This window comes from Budorcas taxicolor, chromosome 14, assembly GCF_023091745.1.
Source record: "Budorcas taxicolor isolate Tak-1 chromosome 14, Takin1.1, whole genome shotgun sequence".
Classification (NCBI taxonomy): Eukaryota; Metazoa; Chordata; class Mammalia; order Artiodactyla; family Bovidae; genus Budorcas; species Budorcas taxicolor.
The window spans coordinates 84,401,578-84,426,780 of record NC_068923.1 but is presented as its reverse complement, the minus strand read 5'-3'; the positions used below and the strand labels follow the sequence as shown (position 1 = coordinate 84,426,780).

At 37.8% G+C, this 25,203-nt stretch overlaps 1 protein-coding gene across 1 annotated transcript in view; it reads right to left on the bottom strand.

Moving 5' to 3' along the window:
- The window catches only part of TRIQK (triple QxxK/R motif containing), a 37,300-nt gene extending 13,212 nt beyond the window's left edge, over nt 1-24,088 (bottom strand). The window contains exon 1 of the mRNA XM_052651992.1: nt 24,028-24,088. Coding sequence (XP_052507952.1) covers nt 24,028-24,088 — 61 coding nt within the window. The remainder of the gene's footprint in view (nt 1-24,027) is intronic.
- Between the last annotated feature and the right edge of the window lie 1,115 nt (nt 24,089-25,203).

Sequence of the window (25,203 nt, the reverse complement as noted above, 5' to 3'; positions counted from 1 at the left end):
CTGGATGGGTCAAATAGTGACAGTTCTCAGAGGATGGGATTTGGGGTAGCCCATGGTTACCTCTAAAGGGTAACCACCTTCTCCAGTGACTGCAGGCTGCTGTCATTCATGACTGTTATCATTGTAAGGTTCAGGAGAGGAAGGAAGGACTAAGGTGAGACAAACAAAACAAAGCTTGATGTTTTTACTCAGAGTTAGCTGTATTTCTCAAATAAATATACTTGCACTGTTTTAAAATTTGCATTAATTTATACATTTTTCAAAAAGTTAATTTTGACAGTTTTTTTGCCATTGTTCTTGCTTTTATAGAAGAGTAGACTTTTTAATTTAATTTTTAAACATTTTTATGATGTTTTGTTGGTTTCTGCAGTTCAGTTCAGTCGCTCAGTCATGTCCGGCTCTTTGCAACCCCATGGACTACAGCACGCCGGGCCTCCTTGTCCACCAACTCCCGGAGTTCACTCAAACTCAAGTCCATTGAGTTGGTGACACCATCTAACCATCTCATCCTGTGTCATCCCCTTCTCCTCCCACCTTCAATCTTTCCCAGCATCAGGGTGGGTCTTTTCAAATGAGTCAGCTCTTTGCATCAGGTGGCCAAACAATTGGAGTTTCAGCTTCAACATCAGTCCTTCCAATGAACATTCAGGACTGATTTCCTTTAGGATGGACTGGTTGGATCTCCCTGCAGTCCAAGGGACTCTCAAGAGTTTTCTCAACATCATAGTTCAAAAGCATCAATTCATCAGTGCTCAGCTTTCTTTATAATCCAACTCTCACATCCATACATCACTACTGGGAAAAAAAAAAAAAAAAAAAAGCCTTGACTAGACAGGACTTTGTTGGCAAAGTAATGTCTCTGCTGTCTAGGTTGGTCATAATTTTTCTTCCAAGTAGTAAGCGTCTTTTAATTTCATGGCTGATTTTGGAGCCCCCAAAAATAAAGTCTGACACTGTTTCTACTGTTTCCCCATCTATTTCCCATGAAGTGATGGGACCAGATGCCATGATCTTACTTTTCTGAATGTTGAGCTTTAAGCCAACTTTTTCACTCTCCTCTTTCACTTTCATCAAGAGGCTTTTTAGTTCCTCTTCACTTTCTGCCCTAGGGGTGGTGTCATCTGCATATCTGAGGTTATTGATATTTCTCCCGGCAATCTTGATTCCAGCTTGTGCTTCTTCCAGCCCAGCGTTTCGCATGATGTACTCTGCATAGAAGTTAAATAAGCTGGGTGACAATATACAGCCTTGATGTACTCCTTTTCTTATTTGGAACCAGTCTGTTGTTCCATGTTCCAGTTCTAACTGTTGCTTCCTGACCTGCATATAGGTTTCTCAAGAGGCCGGTCAGGTGGTCTGCTATTCCCATCTCTCCCAGAATTTTCCACAGTTTATTGGGATCCACACAGTCAAAGGCTTTGGCATAGTCCATATAGCAGAAATAGATGTTTTTCTGGAACTCTCTTGCTTTTTCCATGATCCAGCGGATGTGGGCAATTTGATCTCTGGTTCCTCTGCCTTTTCTAAAGCCAGCTTGAACATCAGGAATTTCACGGTTCACGTATTGCTGAAGCCTGGCTTGGAGTATTTTGAGCATTACTTTACTAGCATGTGAGATGAGTTCAATTAGGTTCATATATATATATATATATATATACATATATATATATACTATATTTGTTTTTCTCTTTCTGACTTACTTCACTTTGTATAACAGGCTCTTGGTTCATCTACTTCACTAAAACTGACTCAAATGTATTCTTTTTTTTTTTTATGACTGAGCAATATTTCATTGTATATAGGCACAACTTCTTCACCCATTCGTTTGCCAGTGGACATCTAGGTTGCTTCCATGTCCTAGCTATTGTAAATGCTGCTGCCATGAACACTGGGGTACATGTGTCTTTTTCGATTACTGTTTCCTCATGGTATATGCCCAGTAGTGGGGTTGCGGGGTCATATGGTAGATTTATTCCCAGTTTTCAAGGGATCTCCATACTGTTCTCCATAATAACTATCAGTTTAAATTTCTTTCAACTGTAGGATACTAAAGGTATCAGTTTAAAATTCTACCAACTGTGGACAAATCATTGGAAAAGGAGAAAAGGAGGGTTCCCTTTTCTCCACATCCTCTCCAGGATTTATTGTCTGTAGATTTTTTGATGATGGCCACTCTAACCAGTCTGAGGTGATACCTCATTATAGTTTTGATATGCATTTGTCTAATAATTAGTGATATTCAGCATCTTTTTATGTGTTTATCAGCCATCCGTTTGTCTAGAAAAACACACTTTTGAGGTCCTTACTTGCCATCCAAGAAGTACTTCTCTTCCATCCTTTTACCTTTAATATCATTATATTTGAAGTGAGTTTCTTATCTCCAGCCTATATTTAGGTCAGTTTATAAAATTTCAATCTGAAAACCCCCTGTCCTTTCATTGGTATGTTTAGATTATACATAGTTAATGGAGGGCTTCCCCAGCGGCTTGGCAGTAAAGAATCTGCCTGCAATGCAGGAGACACAGGAGATACATATTTCATCCCTGGGCAGGAAGATCCCCTGGAGGAGGGAATGACAACCCACTCCAGTATTCTTGCCTGAAAAATTCCAAGGGCAGAGTAGCCTAGAGGGCAGGCCATGGGATTGCGAAGAGTCGGGCATGACCGAAGCGACTGAGCATGAGGGTAAGCATGTAATGAAACTATTGACGCATTTTTATTTGGGCCTACCATTTTATTTTTGTTTTCTTTTTTTTTCCCTTTGATTTCCTTCTGTTGGACTGCTCATACCTTTTTTTGAATTATTTGAATATTTTTCAATATTACATTCAAATCATATGTTTTGTATTTTGATATATCTCTTAAAATAATATTGTAATACCCTCCTTAGAGATTATAAACTATACACTTAACTTTTAGGAGTCTAATTCAAATCAATATTTTATACAATTTCATATTTTAAACATATTCTATATCATTAAAAAATTTTAACATGCAATGCAATACATTCCACATTGTAATAAAATGTCAACAAGCAACACACTGCTTTGTAGTGCGAGATTTATTAGTTGTCCCCACTTTGGACTTTCCTGGGCCTATATTTTATTGTCTTGGACATATGTCATAGGTTAGGAAAGTTGTTTCCATTATATGTAAATGACTTTTAATAATTCAAGCCTTTAAATGTCTGCAAAGAGTCATACAAGTGAATATACTATTGTAGAACAGATGTATTTTCCTTAAAAATGCTAAGCAAGAGACTGGTGTCCCTGTTTGATGCATGTGCTTATTATAGCTTAACTGTTTTGCAGTAAAAAGTGAAAGGCACATGCATAGTTAGAAGGACTATTATACTTGGTTACTGAAATTTTATATTCGTGATAAAAACTCCAAGTTGTCCTTAGATAATACTTGCAGTTTCATTCTGGAGTAAAATTTCTAACTACTCCTCTGTCAAGTGTGGTACTCAGTTTAGTTGAAGAATAGCTTAAGGTAGATCTGTACTATTAAAAAGTTAAATTTTTCTCTGTGACGACCTTGAGGGGTGGGATTGGGTGGTTCCCTCCGAGGGAGGGAGGTTCAAGAGGGAGGCGACGTATGTATACCTATGGCTGATTCATGTTGATTGTTGGCAGAAACTGACACAATATGTAAAGCAATTATCCTCCAATTAAAAATAAACATTTGTTTTTTAAAGTTACATTATTATGTTAACTATTTATTTGTATTAAAAGATTTCCTTGATATAATAAAACAAACAAATGGCAGGAATAAATGCAATGTTCAGGTTGATAAATGATGACAAATACCACTCTTAAGCCTCAATCTCAATCACCTTCATCAAAACAGCCATAATACTCTCTCTGATTTTCTCTAAAATAACTACATATTAAAACTTAAACTTACAAGATTTATGTATACTAATGAAATGTCATCTTTGTATGTTTAAAATAAAGTTGCAAAATCAATATTCTAATAAAAATTCTGTGACATGGAAAACAGTTTTTATGCCTTAGTAAGAATATAGATTCTATTATCCATTATGTATACTTCTTAAAAATAAATATTAATATATCTTTAGATGACTATATTATTAATATTGCCAATAAAAAAAGAAAATTTCTCTGAAATCCTGACATTGAAAGTTAAAATTCCTTCAGTACTATGTGAAATAGAGTGTTTCTGTCAATATCTCATTAGAAAGGTTCTCCTTTTGTATGTAGAATCTAAGATAATTATTAGGAAAAAATTTAAAAAGCCTTCCCCAAATATGCTAATGATAAGTAATGTACTTGGAGCAATAAAACATTAAATTTCATGTTAATCACTGGACTTATAGTAACTATATAAGGGAAAAAACACTTAGAATATGTAAATTTTGCTATTCGTGTTACATAATAGAATTTAACAGCTTTCTTCAAAATTCAAAATAATCTGCATTTTAAAAATTAATCTGGGAATACCAGACCACCTTACCTGCTTCCCTAGAAACCTGTATGCAGGTCAAGAAGTAACAGTTAGAACCCAACATGGAACAACAGACTGGCTCAAAATTGGGAAAGGAGTATGGCAAGGTTGTATATTATCACCCTGCTTTATTTAAGCTATATGTAGAGTACATCATGCATAATGCCAGGCTATATGAAGCATAAGATGGAATCAAGATTGCCAGGAGAAATATCAACAACCTCAGATATACAAATGATATCACCCTAATGGCAGAAAGCAAAGAGGAACTGAAGAGTCTCTTGAAGGTGAAAGAGAGTGAAAAGCTGGCTTAAAACCCAACAAACAAATATCATATATTAATGTGTGTATATATATATAGATATATATAAGATCTAGAAGGATGGTACTGCTGAACCTGTTCTCAGACCAGCCAAGGAGATGCAGACATGGAGAACAGACTTACGGACAAGCGTGGAGGAGGAGAGGGAGAGGGTGAGATGAATGCAGAGTAGCACGGAACGGTACACACTGACATATGTAAGCAGAGAGCCAATGGGAATTTGCTCTATGACTCGGGGAACTCAAACTGCAGCTCTGTAATAACCTAGAGGGGTGCGAACATGCGGGAGGTGGGAGGGAGATTGAAGAGGGACGGGACATATATACACCCATTGTTAATTCACATTGATGTATGACAGAAACCAATATTGTAAAGCAATCATCATCAATTAAAAATAAATAATTATTTTTAAAAGAAAACCCTCAAAATCCACAAAACTAAGATCATGGCATCTGGTTCCATCACTTCATGGCAAATAGACAGGGAAACAATGGAAATAGTGGCAGGTTTTATTTTCTTGGGCTCCAAAATCACTGTGGACAGTGACTGTACAAATGAAATTAAAAGATTTTGTTCCTTGGAAGAAAAGCTATGACTAAACTTGACAGTGTATTAAAAAGCAGAGACAGCACTTTGCCAACAAAGGTTCATATAGTAAAAGCTATGGCTTTTCCAGCAATCATGTACAGATGTGAGAGCTGGACCATAAAGAAGGCTGAGTGCTGAAGAATTGATGCTTTTGAACTGCAGTGCTGGAGAAGACTCTTGAGAGTTCCTTGGACTGCAAGGAGGTCAAACCAGTCAATCCTAAAGGAGATCAGTCCTGAATAATTCATTGGAAGGACTGATACTGAAGCTGAAGCTCCAATACTTTGGCCACCTGATTAGAAGAGCGGATACATTAGAAAAGACCCTGATGCTGGGAACGATTGAAGGCAGGAGGAGAAAGGGATGACAGAGGATGAGATGGTTAGAGGCATCACTGAAACAATGGACATGAGTTTGAGCAAACTCCAGGAGATGGTGGAGGGCAGGGAAGCCTGGTCTGTTGCAGTCCATGAGGTTGCAAAGAGTCGGACACAATTTAGTGACTAAACAACAATCTGCATTTAATGCTGAAAAATGGACATTTCGAATGAGTAACATTAAAATTTTCATTTTCACACAGGAAATCTGTATTATAAAATTTCTCTTTGAACAAATATTAGCAACTGATTATCAAATCACTGTGACTGTACACATATATATTAAATAGCTTATTTTGGCTAGCAAGTAACAAAATATTATTATCTATAAGGAAATACAAAAGTTATATCTGTATGTCTATATATCTATAATATTTTTAAAAATTTTTTTCACCTGGATTCAAGCTCTTAATTACATGAAACATTATTTTTATGGTTAGCAGACAGAGTTGCTAGATTCTCTGAGAACAGTGTTGTAAACTCTGTAACATCAGAACATATCACAATTTTTTTAGTTAATCTTATGTCAAAGAATAACTGACAATATTCACAATTGGTCACAAGAACTCCTATTTTCTTAAGTTATGCTTTCATTCATTCATTAAAAATTATTTATTGAGCACTTATACTAGATAGAAACAGTGTTCAAAGAACTGAAAATAAAATTTTGGCAAAACAGACCAAATGCCTGTTATCTTGAACATTATAAAAAGATGGATAATAAGCACATAAAAAGAATAGTTCAATTTGCCAGGTAATGGAAAGCACTAAAGAGAAAAACACAGTTGGCAAGGGGCAGAAAGTAATAGCAAAAGACGTATTGTTTCAAGTAGAGTGGTCAGGAAAGCCCTTCTTGGTAACAGCACTTGGCATTATCAGTTGATGTCACTTATCAGATACTTGAATGAATTTAGGAGTCATGTGGATACCTACTGGAAGTGATTCCAAATACTGGCATATAGAGCTGTAAAGACTCAGAAAACACTAACTTTTGGAGGAGGTCAAAACGTCACTGAAGTTTCTCAAGTCAGAAAGAGAGCTTAATAGGTAATAAAATTTTAAAGTTCAGTGTCTGATGTCAGGCTCATTGCTCAGAAACCAAGTGTCAATATCTGAGTATATGGGCTCAAATAATATCCCTGGAAATAGGCAAAATCTCCAGCTTGGTTTCCTGACATATGATGTGAGAGCTTTGGAAAGCAAGAGTGAAGTAAAAATATTATTCCCCTTGCTTCCTAAAGTGGTAAATCAAAGGGAATGCATATTCCTAGAGAAGTTTCAGAAACTGACTATATTATGAAAAACTAAATATGTGCTTACATTGATTATTTTCACAAAGCTATTTATTTCCTCACTGTCTAGTTGGTCTTAGAGACTAACTGAGTAATATTAAATCTACTATGGTAGAATTGTTTTTTTAATGCACCTGTTGTTCAGTTGCGAAGTTGTGCGATGCCATGGACTATAGCACACCAGGTTCCTCTGTCCCCTATTATCTCCCAGAGTTTACTCAAATTCATGTTCATTGAGTCAGTGATGAACATAACTAACAATCTAACCATCTTGTCCTCTGCCACTCCCTTCTGCTTTTGCCTTAAATATTTCCCAGCAACAGGGACTTTTCCAGTGAGTTGGCTCTTTGCATTAGGTGGCCAAAGTATTGGAGCTTCAGCTTTAGCATCAGTCCTTCAAATGAATATTCAAGCTTGATTTCCTTTAGGATTGACTAGTTTGATATCCCTGCAGTCGAAGGAACTCTCAAGAATCTTCACCAGCACCCCAGTTGGAAAGCATCAATTCTTCAGTGGTCAGCTTTCTTTATGGTCCAACTCTCACATCCATACAAACTATTGGAAAAACCATAGCTTTAACTATATGGACTTTTGTTGGCAAAGGAATGTCTCTGCTTTTTAACCTAGATACACTGTCTAGGTTAATTATAGCTTTCCTTCCAAGGAGCAAGCATCTTTTAATTTCATGCCTGCAGTCACCGTCTGCAGTGATTTTGGAGCCCGAGAAAATAAAATCTGTCACTGCTTCCACTTTTTCCTCTTCTATTTGCCATGAAGTGATGGAACCGGATGTCATACTTAGCTTTTTAAATGCTGAATTTTAAGCCAGCTTTTCCACTTTCCTCTTTCATCCTCATCAAGAGGCTCTTTAGTTCCTCTTCGTTTTTTGCCATTAGAGTGGTATCATCTGCATATCTGAGGTTGTTGATATTTCTCCTGACAATCTTGATTCCAGCTTGTGATTCACTTAGCCAGGCATTTTGCATGATGTACTCTGCATATAAGTTAAATACACAGGGTGAAAATATACAGCCTTGTCATAATCCTTTCCCACATTTGGAACCAGTCAGTTGTTGCATGACCAGTTCTAACTGTTGATTTCTGACTCGCATACAGGTTTCTCAAGAGATAAGTAAGATGGTTTGGTACTTCCTTCTGTATAAGAATTTTCTACAGTTTTTGTGATTCACACAAAGGCTTTAGCATAGTCAATGAAGCAATAGATGTTCTCCTTGAACTCCCTTGCTTTCTCTATGATCCAATGAATGTTGGCAATTTGTTCTGTTTCCTCTGACTCTTTAAACCCAGCATGTACATCTGGAAGTTCTCAGTTCCCATACTGCTGAAGTCTAGCTTGAAGGATTTCAAGCATTACCTTGCTAGCATGTGAAATGAGTACAATTGTATGGTAGTTTGCACATTTTTTAACATTGTCCTTCTTGCGGTCTGGAATAAAAACTGACCTTTTCCAGTCCTGTGGCCAATGCTGAGTTTTCCATGTTTGCTGACATACTGAGTGCAGCACTTTCACAGCATCATCTTTTAGGATTTGAAATAACTCACTGGAATTCCATCACCTCCACAGGCTTGGTTTGTAGTAACGTTTCCTAAGGCCCACCTGACTTCACATTGCAGGATGTCTGGCTCTAGGTGAGTGACCACACCATCACGGTTTTTCTGGGTCTTTAAGATCTTTTCTGTAGTTCTTCTGTGTATTCTTGCTACCTCTTCTTACTCTCCTCTGCTTCTGTTAGGTTCTTACTCTTTCTGTCCTTTAATGTGCCCATTCTTGCATGAAATGTCCCCTTGATATCTCAGATTCTCTTGAAGAGATCGCTAGTCTTTCGCATTATATTGCTTTCCTCTGTTTCTCTGCATTATTAATTTAAGAAGTCCTTATCTCTCCTTGCTAGTCTCTGGAATTCTGTGCTCACCTTTTCCCCTTTCCCTTTCTTCTCTTCCTTCTTCAGCTATTTGTAAAGCCTCCTCAGACAACCACTTTGCCTTCTTATTCTAGCAGAATATAAATGTCCTTTCCACATGGTTACAACTAGTTAATTAATCTACCCAATGAGTTTTTCTAAATTCTGATCACAGATACCATAAGAGACTATACACCTTTACTGGAAGGAACAGTGGTATACTGTTTGTATACTGAATCAGCTCTCCACTCACTGCTATAGTCTAATTCTGAGAGTAACTGCCTCACCAACCTGGAGCACATCACGGCACTGGTACGAAATAAGCCTTGGAGAAGATATGAAAACTTCGTGAGATACCTCATTCAGATATATATCATTCATTTTTATATATATCATATATATATATGTATATAATTCATATATGGGCTTCTTTACTAGTGGTAAAGAAGCCACAGGCCAATGCAGGAAACATAAGAGAAATGGGTTGGATCCCTGAGTTGGGAAGATTCCCTGGAGGAAGCATGGTAACCCACTCCAGTATTCTTGCCTGGAGAATACCATGGACAGAGGAGCCTGGTGGGCTAGAGTCCACAGTGTCACAAAGAGTTGGACATGACTGAAGTACCTTAGCATGCACGCATGCATTGATATATAATATATATAGATCATATATATGACAGAGAACAAAGAGCATTCTGTTAAAAACACAGAGGCTTGTCAACTACATTTGATACATGAAATTGCATTGATTTAGAGCACAGCAGGATTATCTGCAAAAAATAAGTCAACTTGCTGCACGTGTGCCATATCTATCATTAAGAATGAAACATAGGCACAGCTTCTTGTAAAACTGGCATTACTTGATAATGTCAAGTATCTATACCTCTGATCCAATGTTTTTCTACTGTGTATATATTGCAGAGAAATTCTTGTGCCTGTGAACCAAAGAGCAGACATGTCTGAAATTATTTATAGAAACCTTATAATATCATTCATAGAGGAAAACCTGAGAACCATGCAATTGTCAAAACCAAGAGAATAGGCTGGAAAATATTGGTATAGGCAGATAATGGATTATTATAAGGCATAGAAAATGAATGGACCATATCACCATTTATCAATAAGAATAAAACTCAAAAATATGATGTTCAATAAGAGCAAGTTTTATGACAATATATACAGCATGATTTCATTTATATAAGGTCATAAACAAAAAATACATTGTTTACAATGTACCTAGGTGGAAATTTCATGAATGAAATTAACACGAACTCAAGATAGTGGTTCTCTCTCACAAATACAGTGGCATAGAGGGTGTTGCAACTGGGAAAGCGCATAAAGAAGTATATATCTTGTATTTAACCTAGATAATGGATACATGGCTGCTTATGTAGTTGTCACGCTTTTGAATCTGTATGCATATTTTATGCATGGAGAGAACGTGGAAAGGTGCTAAGACATGGAGCAATGAAAGTTCTCTGGCAGATTGCTGTGCAAGTCCTTCTTCCTCTTAGAGCTGATGACATGGCAGAGTCAGTCCAGCCTTAAGTGCATCTAACTAACTGAAACATAGAAATAAGCCCTTAGCAGGTCCCAATAAAACAAGAAGTGGCAGCCTCTAGGGTTTTGAAACAATTCCATACACCCTTCAACAGGAAACAACTGCTATGAAACAACGCCTCGATTGCTACCGAGCTCTGATGAAGACCGACTATCTGATTATGAGACTCAGGGACCATCTGGCCTGAGCTACCAGTCATGAACTGGGAGTCATCTAATTCAACAAATTCATAAAGTTGTGTGCCATTTTAGTAGTTTATAAAATGTATGTGGATGGTTCTTTAAAATATGCTGCACAATGGAAGTAAACTGCTATTTTGGAGGTGGCCCTAAAACACTATCTATAAGGGAAATCCTCCCAGTGGCCAAAGTTTAAGTAATACATTTTGTTGTATAGTTTACCTAGAAAGACAGGTAACCTAAGATAATATGTATTATTTTTTCCTGAATTGGAAACTGAGCCTTCTGTCTAATCAGTTTGGATTCTTCACGCCTATGAGTAAACAGTAAAAGGGGATTCACTGTGTTGGGTGGGGTAACATTAATTATTATAATAATGTTTGTTATCAAGGAAAAAATTATTTGTTAATACACAGTGAGGGCTAAAAGAAATATGGAAAGCTGTGAAGGAACTCCTGGGTTAATTCCGTGTATTGCTATGACCAATGGTAGACTGTAATGAAATAACTATACAGTCAACTGTACTCTTGGGCTTTTCAGGTGTCACTAGTTTTAAAGAACCCACCGGCCAAAGCAGGAGACTTAAGAGACACAGGATCGATCCCTGGGTTGGGAAGATCCCCTGGAGGAGGGCATGGCAACCACCCCAGTATTCTTGCCTGGAGAATCCCATGGAGAGAGGAGCCTGGTGGGCTACAGTCCACAGGGTCGCAAAGGGTCGAACACAACTGAAGCAACTTAGCGTGCATTTTTTTCTTTTTTCTTTTAAATTTAAATTTATTTATTTTAATTGGAAGCTAATTACTTTACAATATTGTATTGGTGTTGCCACACATCAACACCAGGGCTACCCTGATGGCTCAGACGGTAAAGCATCTGCCCGCAGTGCAGGAGACCCGGAGGGTTCGATCCCTGGGTTGGGAAGATACCCTGGAGAAAGAAATGGCAACTCACTCCAGTATTCTTGCCTGGGAAATCCCATGGATGGAGGAGCCTGGCAGGCTACAGTCCATGGGGCCGCACTGAGTTGGATATGACTGAGCGACTTCAGTTTCAGGTTTTTGTTCCTGCACAACTGTAAGCTAGAGACGATTTAAAGCATACAGGAGGATGTGCATAGGTTATTCACAAATACAGCCGACCCTTGAACAATGCAGGGGTTGGGGCTCTGACTTTCTGCACAGTCAAAAATATAGTACAACTTTATTGTCAGCAGTCAGCCTTCTGTATCTCTGGTCCCACATCCATGCATTCACCCAACTCAGGATCCTGTGGTACTCTACTATATATTTATTGGGGGGAAAAAAATTCATATAAGTGGACCTGAGCAGTTCAAACACATGATGTCCAAGGGTCAACTGTATTTTGCCATTTTATTTATATAAGGGACTTGAGTATCCATGGGGGTTCTAGAACCAATCTCCCATGGATAGCAAGGCCAACTATCTGTCTTTATAACAAGAAAAATCACTTAGAACCTTCAGGAATGAAGATTTATGTTTCTCACTAAAGGCAAAGGGCTCATCAAACTAAGAAGCTTGCTAAAATAGGAAGATCTAGAATGAATATTTGAGAATGGAGATCATAAATTAAAACCACAATGACCAGCTACAAGACTGACAATAATAACCTGAACCTAAAATCCCTTGCTTATTCCTCTCCTAAAGTGTAATGCCTATCCTCCCTACACAACCAATTTCTAGGGAAAAACAGCATTATAAACATTTAAATATTTCTTTCTCACAAGAAAGATAAAAGTCTAAATATAACTCAAGATCCTAGACTTGGAAAGCAATAGCCCCTGGTTTGGTTGGAAAATATCTGGGTAGCTTTTGAGAATCTTCTTAGATATTCTTAGGATTATTTCATGATAAGGAACAGAAAGTCAAATTGAAATAACATGAAAATGAGAGACAGAAAGAAACAGAGGAGAGAGAGAGAGGATAATTGATTACTGTTGTTTCCAGGAGATAAGAGAAGAAGAAGAGTTTCTTTCTTGTTTCAGTCTGGAGTCATGGCTATCTCCAGCCCTGACTCACATTCTCACAAAACTAAGAGCAAAGTGGAAAGGATACTTTTCCTTGGGATCATTTTAATAATTTGTATGCTCCAAAAGGTTCTCTCACAAGTTACTTCCAATGATGGAAAACTAAAATTCATTCAATATGTGTACAGTTTCCAATTCAAGCAACTTTAACAAAGCAAACTACTCTGTCTCTGATTTCTGCTGTTAAATATACTGAAAACTTATACTTGAAAACTCGTCATATATAATCACCAGAATATTCTGCTTTAAGTCTTAAATAGGGATCACAAGTATCAACTAAAAGCAAAATAATAACTAAAAAACAAAACATTTATACCAAAGATATTTGAATTATGTATGCCTGAATGTTTTGATAGCAAATATGATGCTATACATTCTCATAATTTTTATTTATGTGTACTTTGCAAATAATCTGTGTAATATCTGTTTTTTTTAAACAGAATACTTTAAAAAGTCATTTTCATTTATAATCTCTAATCAGTAGGTGCTATGTATGGTAAAATTTCCTTTCTTATTCCATGTAATTAAAATATATTTAACTTTAGCATAAGCACTGTTTCTGTAAAGAATCATTAGAGCATATATTTAATAAAGATCATAAATATTTTGGTACCTCAATATTATCATTTACCATTCCTCATATTACATTAATTTAGGAAAGAACAGAGTAATCAATATGTTCTATTTAATTCAACATAAAAAGTTACATTTATGCTGTGAATTATTTTACACTTAAAGCAATAGTCAGTGTTAACTATGCCGCAGTTTTACGGTCTCCTCAGTTTAATAAAAGAATAGATTAACCGCTTTTTGCTTTTTGATTCCTTCGTTTTGCCTAGAAACAAGACTGCATCTTTGCCCTTTGTTGATACTGCTGTCTAAGCTCATTATCATGTGAATATCCAGTTATTGTTTTATAACTGTTCATTTTTCAGAAGCTCACTGATTTTTTCCTTTCTTAGAACAGTAGACTTTACACTAGCCCCACTCATTATCATCGTGTGGCAGTACTGCTCTTCCCCTGCCTTTGCTGCTTTAAAAATTAATGCACTGTTATTTTCTGAATACTGCATAAGCTGCTTATGAGTACATTATGCTATCAAGCAAGCACATGCAGAAAAGCTTCCTAAACTGTTATTCTTTCAATGAAAATACAGCTGGTTCTGCTTCAAAGGCACATCTTTTCACCTGCAAATGGACTTGCTCCTACACTTATTCCTCAATTCATTGTCTTTTATTTGTGTCTGGAAATCTTTAATTGCCTTTAATTAGAAAAAAGTAAATTCAGTGCTTTAATCTTGCAAATACATTCAATCATAATTCTGTCTGGGATGAATACCAAGTTCTATTCACTGTCTGATCTCTATAACAAAGATATATAATTTATTGTCCATTTATATAGACCACACCAATTAAGATACAATAGAAAAGCGAAGAGATGAGTCAAAATATTTGAAAAGAAAAATTTGCAATCTAAATTTAATTACTCAAATGAATTATTAGAAGACGAGTTATTTACAGCATGCCAAAATTACTGACAAATAAGAAAATTTGCTAATCAACAATAAAGACTTTTATATTTCTTTCAACATTTTAAAATAATTTCTCATCAACTGCTTCAAATCCCTTCTCCCTTCCTTAAAAAAGCAAAAAGCTATTTGGAACATTATTTTTTTCATATTATCAAAATCATACATAGAAGAACACTACAATTTGACATAGAGTCATTTTCCAACTACTATAATGCACACGATTTTTAGTTATTATATTATAAATTACAAATAACTATAGAAAATTCTTTGCAAAAGCAAGGGTCAAGAGTCTATAGCAAGTTCCAATAGCCAGGCCAGTAAACAAAACATCTGCATTTTGATAGCTGTAAGATTAATAAACTCACAAATTACATGATCACAAGCAAAATAACATTATAGTTTTAATCAGTCAAGTTGATAAAAGAAAATTATTACAAAAACCAGAAACACAATAAAACACAGATCTAATAGAGTCTCATCATCACTGTATACATTTATACTTAGCTAGTCTTACAAAATGATGCCACATACTCACCTAAAGAAAAAAAGAGGTATTATCTATAAAAATAATATTTGAAAAAAGTATTTTTCTTAAAATTATTGAAGGATACCTGGGATATACAGAGGAAACTAGTTGAGTTCATCCTCAGAAACAAAAATCTCAGGAAAACTTTTGAAATTATATCACAGAGGCAACTCAAATGATGATTTTTCAAATTTTAGACAAAATAACTGGACATTAATTCTATGTTGCAAAGGACATATCATTATTTAATGACATTAATACTAAAAAACAAGCACTTTACTTTGGACTCCTACAAAGATAATGCAGTAAGTTGCTTATATAAATAAACTTCTCAGAAAATGCATTAAAAATACTCACCAAGCAACAATTTATATATGTGTGTGTAGGGGAGCAAGATTTACCACCCCAAATGTCTTTTTGGCATGCAGATCATTTGAGCTGAAAACAACCAAGGCCCAGAAACACTCAGGAAGAAACTTGTACCTTCTCCCACTTAAAAAATTTAGATAGAAGGTGTGCTCTAAGAATAGAGCTATTACTAGAGATATCTGCAAAATACATGGGGCAGTATGGTGGGAGAAACTCAGTAGTGCCTAGAGATCAGAGTGAACTCTTGTGTTCCATCATCTCTGCCTGTCTGCCTGCTTAGTCGCTCAGTTGTGTACAACTCTTTGCGACCCCATGGACTGTAGCCCACCAGGTTCCACTGTCCATAGGATTCTCCAGGCAAGAATACTGGAGTGGGTTGCCATTCCGTTCTGCAGTGGATCTTCCTGACCCAGGGATCAAACCCAGGTCTTCTGAATCTCAGGCAGACTCTGCCTTCTGAGCCAGGGAAGCCCACATTATCTCTGCAGGACCCAGAAAACATTTGTTTAACAAACATTTGCTTTCCACCTTCATGTGAATTGCCTTCCTCTCCTTTGAAATACCAAATCACCATCCCCAAGTCCTTCTTTATTTTTAGCTGAAGATGGTATTCAAGGTGAGGGTTTCAGGCATGTGGGTGAGTTAATTTTTCCCAGGTCTCTCCCATGTAAATGTGTTATTAAACTTTTGTTTGATATTTGTCCTGTTAATCTATCTCATGTACAATATTATGAACCTCAATCCATAGTTATTCACGCACTCTATCGATATAATCCCTTGAATCTATTTGTCACTTCCACTGTATGGGATTTGATTTAGGTCATACCTGAATGGCTTAATGGTTTTTCCTGCTGCTGCTAAGTCACTTCAGCTGTGACCGACTGTGTGTGACCCCATAGATGACAGCCCACCAGGCTCCTCTGTCCCTGGGATTCTCCAGGCAAGAATACTGGAGTGGGTTGCCATTTCCTTCTCCAGTGCATGAAAGTGAAAAGGGAAAGTGAAGTCCTTCAGTCATGTTCGACTCTTTGCAACCCCATGGACTGTAGCCACCAGGCTCCTCCGTCCATGGGATTCTCCAGGCAAGAGTACTGGAGTGGGGTGCCATCACCTTCTCCGAGTGGTTTTCCCTACTTTCTTCATTTTAAGTCTGAATTTTGCAATAAGGAGTTCATGATCTGAGCCACAGTCAGCTTCTGGTCTTGTTTTTGCTGACTATATTCGTTGGACCTGAAGGTGAAAATGAAAGTTTCTCAGTTGTGTCCAACTCTTTGTGACCCCCTGGACTATACATTCCATGGAATTCTCCAGGACAGAGTACTGGAGAGGGTAACCTTTCCCTTCTCCAGGGGATCTTCCCAAACTAGGGATGAACCCAGGTCTCCCACATTGTAGTTGGATTCTTTACCAGCTGAGCCAAAAGGGAAGCCCTGCACCCGAAGGTGGAGAAGCTCTATAATCAATCTGATTTTGGTATTGACCATCTGTAGAGTTGTCTCTCATGTTGTTGGAAGAGGGTGTTTGCTATGATCAGTGCATTCTCTTGGCTAAACTTGGTTAGCCTAGGTCCTGATTCATTTTGTACTCCAAGGCCAAACTTGCCTGTTACTCCAGGTATCTCTTGACTTCCTACTTTTCATTCCAGTTCCCTATGTTGAAAAGGACATCTTTTTTGGTGTTAGTTCTAGTAGATCTTGTAGGTTCTTCATCAGTTCTGTTCAGTTCAGTCACTCAGTCGTGTCCTACTCTTTGTGACTCCACGAATCGCAGCTAAGTCAGGCCTTCCTGTCTATCACCAACTCCCGGAGTTCACTCACTCACGTCCATCAAGTTAGTGATGCCATCCAGCCATCTCATCCTCTGTCGTCCCCTTCTCCTCCTGCCCCAACCCCTCCCAGCATCAGAGTCTTTTCCAATGAATCAACTCTTCGCATGAGGTGGCCAAAGTACTGGAGTTTCAGCTTTAGCATCATTCCCTCTAAAGAAATCCCAGGGCTGATCTCCTTCAGAATGGACTGGTTGGATCTCCTTGCAGTCCCAGGGACTCTCAAGAGTCTTCTCCAACACCACAGTTCAAAAGCATCAATTCTTCGGCACTCAGCATTCTTCACAGTCCAACTCCTACATCCATACATGACTACTGGAAAAACCATAGCCTTGACTAGACGGACCTTAGACGGCAAAGTAATGTCTCTGTTGTTGAATATGCTATGTAGGTTGATCATAATTTTTCTTCCAAGGAGTAAGCATCTTTTAATTTCATGGCTGCAGTCACCATCTGCAGTGATTTTGGAGCCCAAAAAAATTAAGTCTGACACTGCTTCCCCATCTATCTCCCATCTATTTCCCATGAAGTGATGGCACCAGATGCCATGATCTTCGTGTTCTGAATGTTGAGCTTCAAGCCAACTTTTTCACTCTCCTCTTTCACTTTCATCAAGAGGCTTTTTAGTTTCTCTTCACATTCTGCCATCAGGGTGGTATCATCTGCTTATCTGAGGTTATTGATATTTCTCCCAGCAATCTTGATTCCAGCTTGTGTTTCTTCCAGCCCAGCATTTCTCATGATGTACTCTGCATATAAGTTAAATAAACAGGGTGACAGTACACAGCCTTGACGTACTCCTTTTCCTATTTGGAACCAGTCTGTTGTTCCATGTCCAGTTCTAACTGTTGCTTCCTGACCTGCATATAGGTTTCTCAAGAGGTAGGTCAGGTGGTCTGGTATTCCCATCTCTCTCAGAATTTTCCACAGTATATTGTGATCCACACAGTCAAAGGCTTTGGCATAGTCAATAAAACAGAAATAGATGTTTTTCTGGAACTCTATTGCTTTTTCAATGATCCAGCAGATGTTGGCAATTTGATCTCTGGTTCCTCTGCATTTTCAAAAACCAGCTTGAACATCTGGAAGTTCACAGTTCACATATTGCTGAAGCCTGGCTTGGAGAATTTTGAGCATTACTTTACTAGCATGTGAGATGAGTGCAATTGTGCGGTAGTTGGAGCATTCTTTGGCATTGCCTTTCTTTGGGATTGGAATGAAAACTGACCTTTTCCAGTCCTGTGGCCACTGCTGAGTTTTCCAAATTTGCTGGCATATTGAGTGCAGCACTTTCAGAGCATCATCTTTCAGGATTTGAAATAGCTCAACTGGAATTTCATCACCTCCACTAGTTTTGTTCCTAGTGATGCTTTCTAAGGCCCACTTGACTTCACATTCCAGAATGTCTGGCTCTAGGTGAGTGATCACACCATCGTGATTATCCAAGTCGTGAAGATCTTTATTGTACAGTTCTTCTGTGTATTCTTGCCACCTCTTCTTAATATCTTCTGCTTCTGTTAGGTCCAGACCATTTCTGTCCTTTATCGAGCCCATCTTTGCATGAAATGTTCCCTTGGTTTCTCTAATTTTCTTGAAGAGATCTCTAGTCTTTCCCATTGTGTCGTTTTCCTCTATTTCTTTGCATTGATCTCTGAAAAAGGCTTTCTTATCTCTTCTTGCTATTCTTTGGAACTTTGCATTCAGATGCTTATATCTATCCTTTTCTCCTTTGCTTTTCACTTCTCTTCTTTTCACAGCTATTTGTAAGGCCTCCTCAGACAGCCATTTTGCTCTTTCCCATTTCTTTTCCATGAGGATGGTCTTGATCCCTGTCTCCTGTACAATGTCACGAACCTCAGTCCATAGTTCATCAGGCACTCTATCAGATCTAGTCCCTTAAATCTATTTCTCACTTCCACTGTATAATCATCAGGGATTTGATTTAGGTCATAAGAGAATGGTCTAGTTGTTTTCCCTCTTTCTTCAATTTAAGTCTGAATTTGGTAATAAGGAGTTCATGATCTGAGCCACAGTCAGCTCCTGGTCTTGTTTTTTGTTGACTGTATAGAGCTTCTCCATCTTTGGCTGCAAAGAATATAATCAATCTGATTTCGATGCTGACTATCTGGTGATGGCCATGTGTAAAGTCTTCTCTTGTGTTTTTGGAAGAGGGTGTTTGCTATGACCAGTGCATTTTCTTGGCAAAACTCTATTAGTCTTTGCCCTGCTTCATTCCGCATTCCAAGGCCAAATTTGCCCGTTACTGCAGGTGTTTCTTGACTTCCTCCTTTTGCATTCCAGTCCCCTATAATGAAAAGGACATCTTTTTTGGGTGTTAGTTCTAAAGGTCTTGTAGGTGTTCATAAAATCATTCAACTTCAGTTTCTTCAGCGTTATTGGTTCGGGCATAGACTTGGATAACTGTGATACTGAATGGTTTGCCTTGGAGATGAATAGAGGTCATTCTGTCGTTTTTGAGATTGCATCCAAGTACTGCATTTCAGACTCTTTTGTTGACCATGATGGCTCCTCCATTTCTTCTGAGGGATTCCTGCCCATAGTAGTAGATATAATGGTCATCTGAGTTAAATTCACCCATTCCAGTCCATTTTAGTTCGCTGATTCCTAGAATGTCGATGTCCATGCTTCCCATCTCTTGTTTGACCACTTCCAATTTGCCTTGATTCATGGACCTGACATTCCAGGTTCCTATGCAATATTGCTCTTTACAGCACTGGATCTTGCTTCTATCACCAGTCACATCCACAGCTGGGTATTGCTTTTGCTTTGGCTCCATCCCTTCATTCTTTCTGGAGTTATTTCTCCACTGATCTCCAGTAGCATATTGGGCACCTAATGACCTGGGGAGTTCTCCTTTCGGTATCCTATCATTTTGCGTTTTCATACTGTTCATGGGGTTTTCAAGGCAAGAATACTGAAGTGGCTTGCCATTCTTTTCTCTAATGGACCACATTCTGCCAGATCTCTCCACCATAACCCACCCATCTTGAGTTGCCCCATAGGCATGGCTTGGTTTCATTGAGTTAGACATGCTGTGGTCCTAGTGTGATTAGATTGACTAATTTTCTGTAAGTATGGTTTCAGTGTTTCTGCCCTCTGATGCCCTCTTGCAACCCCTACCATCTTACTTGGGTTTCTCTTACCTTGGGCGTGGGGTATCTCTTCACGGCTGCTCCAGCAAAGCACAGCCGCTGCTCCTTACCTTGGACGAGGGGTATCTCCTTACCGCCGCCATTCCTGACCTTCAACGTGTTATAGTTCCTCTAGCCCCCCTGTGCCTGCTCCGCCACCGCTCCTCAGTTTTCATGACAATCCCAAAGAAGAGCAATGCAAAAGAATGTTCAAACTACCACACAATAGCACTCATCTCAAATGCTAGTAAGGTAATGCTTAAAATCCTTCAAGCTAGGCTTCAACAGTATGTGAAATAAGAATTTTAAGATGTTCAAGTTGGATTTAGAAAAGGCAGAGGAACCAGAGATCAAATGCCAACATCCATTGAATCAAATATAAAGCAAGGGAATTTCAGAAAAACATCTACTTCTGACTCATTGACTATGCTAAAGCCTCTAACTGTGTGGATCATAACAAACTGGAAAATTCATAAAGAGATAGGAATACCAGACCACCTTACTACCTCCTGAGAAACTTGTATGAAGGTCAAGAAGCAACAGTTAGAACCAGACATGGAACAATAGACTGTTTCAAAATTGGGAAAGGAGTATGTCAAGGCTGTATATCATCACCCTGCTTATTTAACTTCTATGCTGAGGTAGATGAAGCACAAGCAAGAATCAAGATTGCTGGGAGAAATATCAATAACCTCAGATATGCAAATGACATCACTCTTATGGCAGAAAGCAAAGAGGAATTAAAGAGCCTCTTGATGAAAGTGAAAGAGGAGAGTGAACAAGCTGGCTTAAAACTCATCATTCAAAAGAGTAAGATCATGGCATCTGGTCCCACCACTTCCTGGCAAACAGATGGGGAAACAATAGAAACAGTGACAGACTTTATTTTCTTGGGCTCCAAAATCACTGTAAATGGTGCCTGAAGCCATGAAATTGAAAGATGCTTTGCTCCCTGGAAGAAAAGCTTGACAAACCTAGATAGAATATTCAAAAGCAGAGATATCACTTTGCTGACAAAGGTCTGTCTAGTCAAGGCTATCGTTTTTCCAGGGGTCATGTATGGATGTGAGAATTTGACTATAAAGAAAGCTGAGTGCCAAAGAATTGATGTATTGAACTGTCATGTTGGAAAAGTCTCTTGAGAGTCCCTTGGACTGCAAGGAGATCCAACCAGTCAATCCTAAAGGAAATCAGTCCTGAATATTCATTGGAAGAACTGATGCTGAAGCTGAAGCTCCAATACTTTGGCCACCTGATGCAAAGAGCTGACTCATTAGAGAAGACCTGATTCTCAGTAAGACTGAAGACAGGAGAAGGGGCTGACAGAGGATGAGATGGTTGAATGGCATCACCAACTCAATGGACATGAGTGTGAGCCAACTCTGGGAGATGGTGAAGGACAGGGAAACCTGGCATACTGCAGTCCATGGAATCATAAACAGTCGGACAGGACCAAGCGACTGAATAACAATAATGCATAACAGAATCCTTAGAACAATTTAGTATAAGAAGAGGAATGCGACTTTACAATTACGTTACTTTCTCTTATTTTTTCTTTGCTCTTATATGTATGAATATAACTAAATCAAAGGAAAATATACAATGATTATAGAACAGAATACTTTAGAGATACTTGGTATGTTTACTTTTAAAAATGGATTATTAGATATAATTCAATTTCAATAAAAATCCTAGCAGATGCTTTATTTTTTCTATTATCAATGATGAGAGAAATCAGAACAGTAGTTGCATATGGGAGGGTGGGATAGAGACATTGGAACTATTTGAGAGGATAGAAATGTTCTGCATTTTGATTGGCATATATGGTTACACGGATATATACACTTGTCAAAATTCTAAAAATTGCTTACGAGTTGGATGCGAATTGTTCCCAAATATGTTTATTCTTTATTCATGTAGTTTTGCACATCCCATTTGATCAAACTCCAACCTGGTAAGTCAGTCCTTCTCTTTAAATACATAAATAATATAACAATCTATACTATTATTGATACAGCATCCCATAAGTGAAGGGAGGAGATAAAAAATCAAATATCATAAAACTTCTCTCAAGAAATAATATAGCCAGAAGTTTTCTATTTTCCAGTTACCCATTAGATGAATGAGATCTTTTCATAAGACTTTTGATTTTATGTTTTATTTTAATATATGCAATAAAATTCCATGGACAGAGGAACCTGGCAGGCTACAGTCCATGGGGCTGCAGATTTGGACATGACTTAGTGACTAACCCATGGTCACACACAGCAATAATAACAATGATCACATATTATACAGTAAAAGGCATCTCCAAAACAGTAAGTCACTTCAGTCACATCCAACTTTTTACAACCCTATGGGTTGTAGCCCACTAGGCTCCTCTGTCCATGGGTTTCTCTAGGCAAGAATACTGGAGTGGGTTGCCATGCCCTCTTCCAGGGGATCTTCCTGACCCAAAGATCAAACCTTTATCTCTTACATCTTCTGAATTGACAAGTGGGGTCTTTACCACTACTGCCACCTGAAGCCCTTTTAATGTATATTGTTTGTTTTTATTTGTGTATTTAGATTTCCACTTATATGAATTGGCTCCTCATATTTTCTGCCCATTTTACTATTGGGTTTCCAGATTATTTTATTTATTTATAGTAGGACTTTATTTAGTGCTCCCCAGGTGGTGTTAGTGGTAAAGAACCCAAATGCCAATGCAGGAAACATAAGACAGGTGGGTTCATTCCCTGAGTCAGGAAGATCCTCTGGAGAAGGGCATGACAACCCACTCTAGTGTTCTTGTCTGGAGAATCTCATGAAGCTTGGCAGGCTATGGTCCACAGGGTTGCAAAGAGTTGGACACAACTGAAGCAACTTAGCGTACATGCACGCAGGGTTTAATCTTTCAACATGTAAATTTTTAACTGGTTATAAATTTTAAATATTTTCCCTTTGTCTGCATCTTCTTTGTTTTGCAGAAATATCTTCTCCTTTAGGAGTATACTTTATGTATCATATTTATAAAACAGGTATATAGTCTTTTGGTACCAATCACTTCTACTTATTTTTTGACTTGCAACTTCTTTATCTGTTAGTTATTTAGAAGAGTTTTTAACTAATTATTATTATAATTACTTTCTAATTTCCAAAGGGATGGGAACAGGTGAGAACAGGAAGGAACATGTAAGAAGAGAGGGTGATGGTGGGCATAGAAGTTAACTTTTTGACTTTTAACTGATTTCTAATTTACTACACTCTTCAAAGTTGTAGTTGTAGGATATCGCTTCTATAAAATTGAGGAGACTTGGTTGTGACCTAGTATGTAGGTAATTTTTTTAAAATACTCCAGGCATTATTGAAAAGATTGGGTAGGAAATCACGCACTTAGAGCACAGTCTAAATCAGAGAAGATTCCTTTTATCTTTCTATGCTGATGACTGGACTTCTCTCTAGTTCACCATTTGACTAAGGTTAAATTTTAATGGAGAATTTTGAGGCTATCACATTATTGCCACTAAGAGTCAACAGAACTGAAAGATTTCATAAGGATAACAAGAAATAAACATGATAATATTAAAATTATTGACTACATACAAGCACACAGCCTTAAGAATATAAATAGAAGTCTTTTTGCTTTTATCAAATCGATAAAAATTGTAAGAGCTTTGAAAAATCCTAAGTACAAAAATGTATTTCTTTATAGATAAATAAGGCTGCGCTTATTTTTGTTCCTTAAAACCTCTGTGCATTCCCTTGTTATTCATATTCTGTGCATCATATGTATGAGGGAAAAGTTGTTTTGTTAATATCACACAAACAATTGCTTTTTTCTTCATCTCAAGTCACAAGAATGTATCAAAGGGGATTCATTGCTTACCAATTTGCTTTCTGTACTGATCAACAGGAAGTTTTATAGTGGAGGCATCTTTTCTGCCCATCTTTGATCTCCAAGATGCCTGCAAAGAAAAAAAATAATTATGATGAAGTCCTAAAAAAATCAAAAGGACTGTTTAAAAACTTTGGGAATAATTCATTTCATAAAATTTGCTTTTAAAGCAATGAGTAAAAATTCATTTGACTCATTCCCATTCAGTTCAGTTCAGTCGCTCAGTTGTGTCTGAATCTTTGCGACCCCATGGACTGCAGCACACCAGGCCTCCCTGTCCTTCACTATCTCCTGTAACTTGTTCAAACTCATGTCCATTGAGTTGATGATGTCATCCAACCATTTCATCTTCTGTCGTCCCCTTCTCCTCCTGCCTTCAATCTTTCCCAGCAGCATCAGGGTCTTTTCCAATAAGTCAGCTCTTCTCATCAGATGGCCAAAGTACAGGAGCTTCAGCTTCACCATCAGTCCTTCCAATGAATATTTAGGATTGATTTCCTTTAGGATTGACTGGTTTTATCTCCCTGCAGTCCAGGGGATTCTCAGGAGTCCTCCAATTCTACAGTTTGAAAGCATCAATTCTTCAGCACTCAGCCTTCTTTATGATCCAATCTCACTCACATCCATATATGACTACTGGAAAAACCATAGCTTTGACTAGACGGACCTTTATCAGTAAAGTGATGTCTCTGCTTTTTAATATACTGTCTAGGCTTGTCATAACTTTGCTTCCAAGGAGCAAGCATCTTTTAATTTCATGGCTGCAGTCACCATCTGCAGTGACTTTGGAACCCAAAAAAATAAAGTCTGTAACTGTTCCCAAAATTATTCCCATTGAGTGAGTGAAAGTCACTCAATTATGTCCAACTCTTTGCAACCCCATGGACTGTAGCCAGCTAGGCTCCTCTGTCCATGGAATTCGCCAGGCCAGAACACTGGAGTGGGTAACCATTCCCTTCTCTAGGGGATCTTCCCAGCCCAGGGATCAAATACAGGTCTCCCATATTGCAGGCAGATTCTTCCCCATCTGAGCCAACAGGGAAGTATGCTATTCCCATTAGATATTGGGAAAAAACATAAAATTACTTCAAATAAATTATCAAAAATTACAAAAGTATTTTAAATACAATTGCTGGTAATTAAATTTCCCAAATGTTTGTTCTTGGC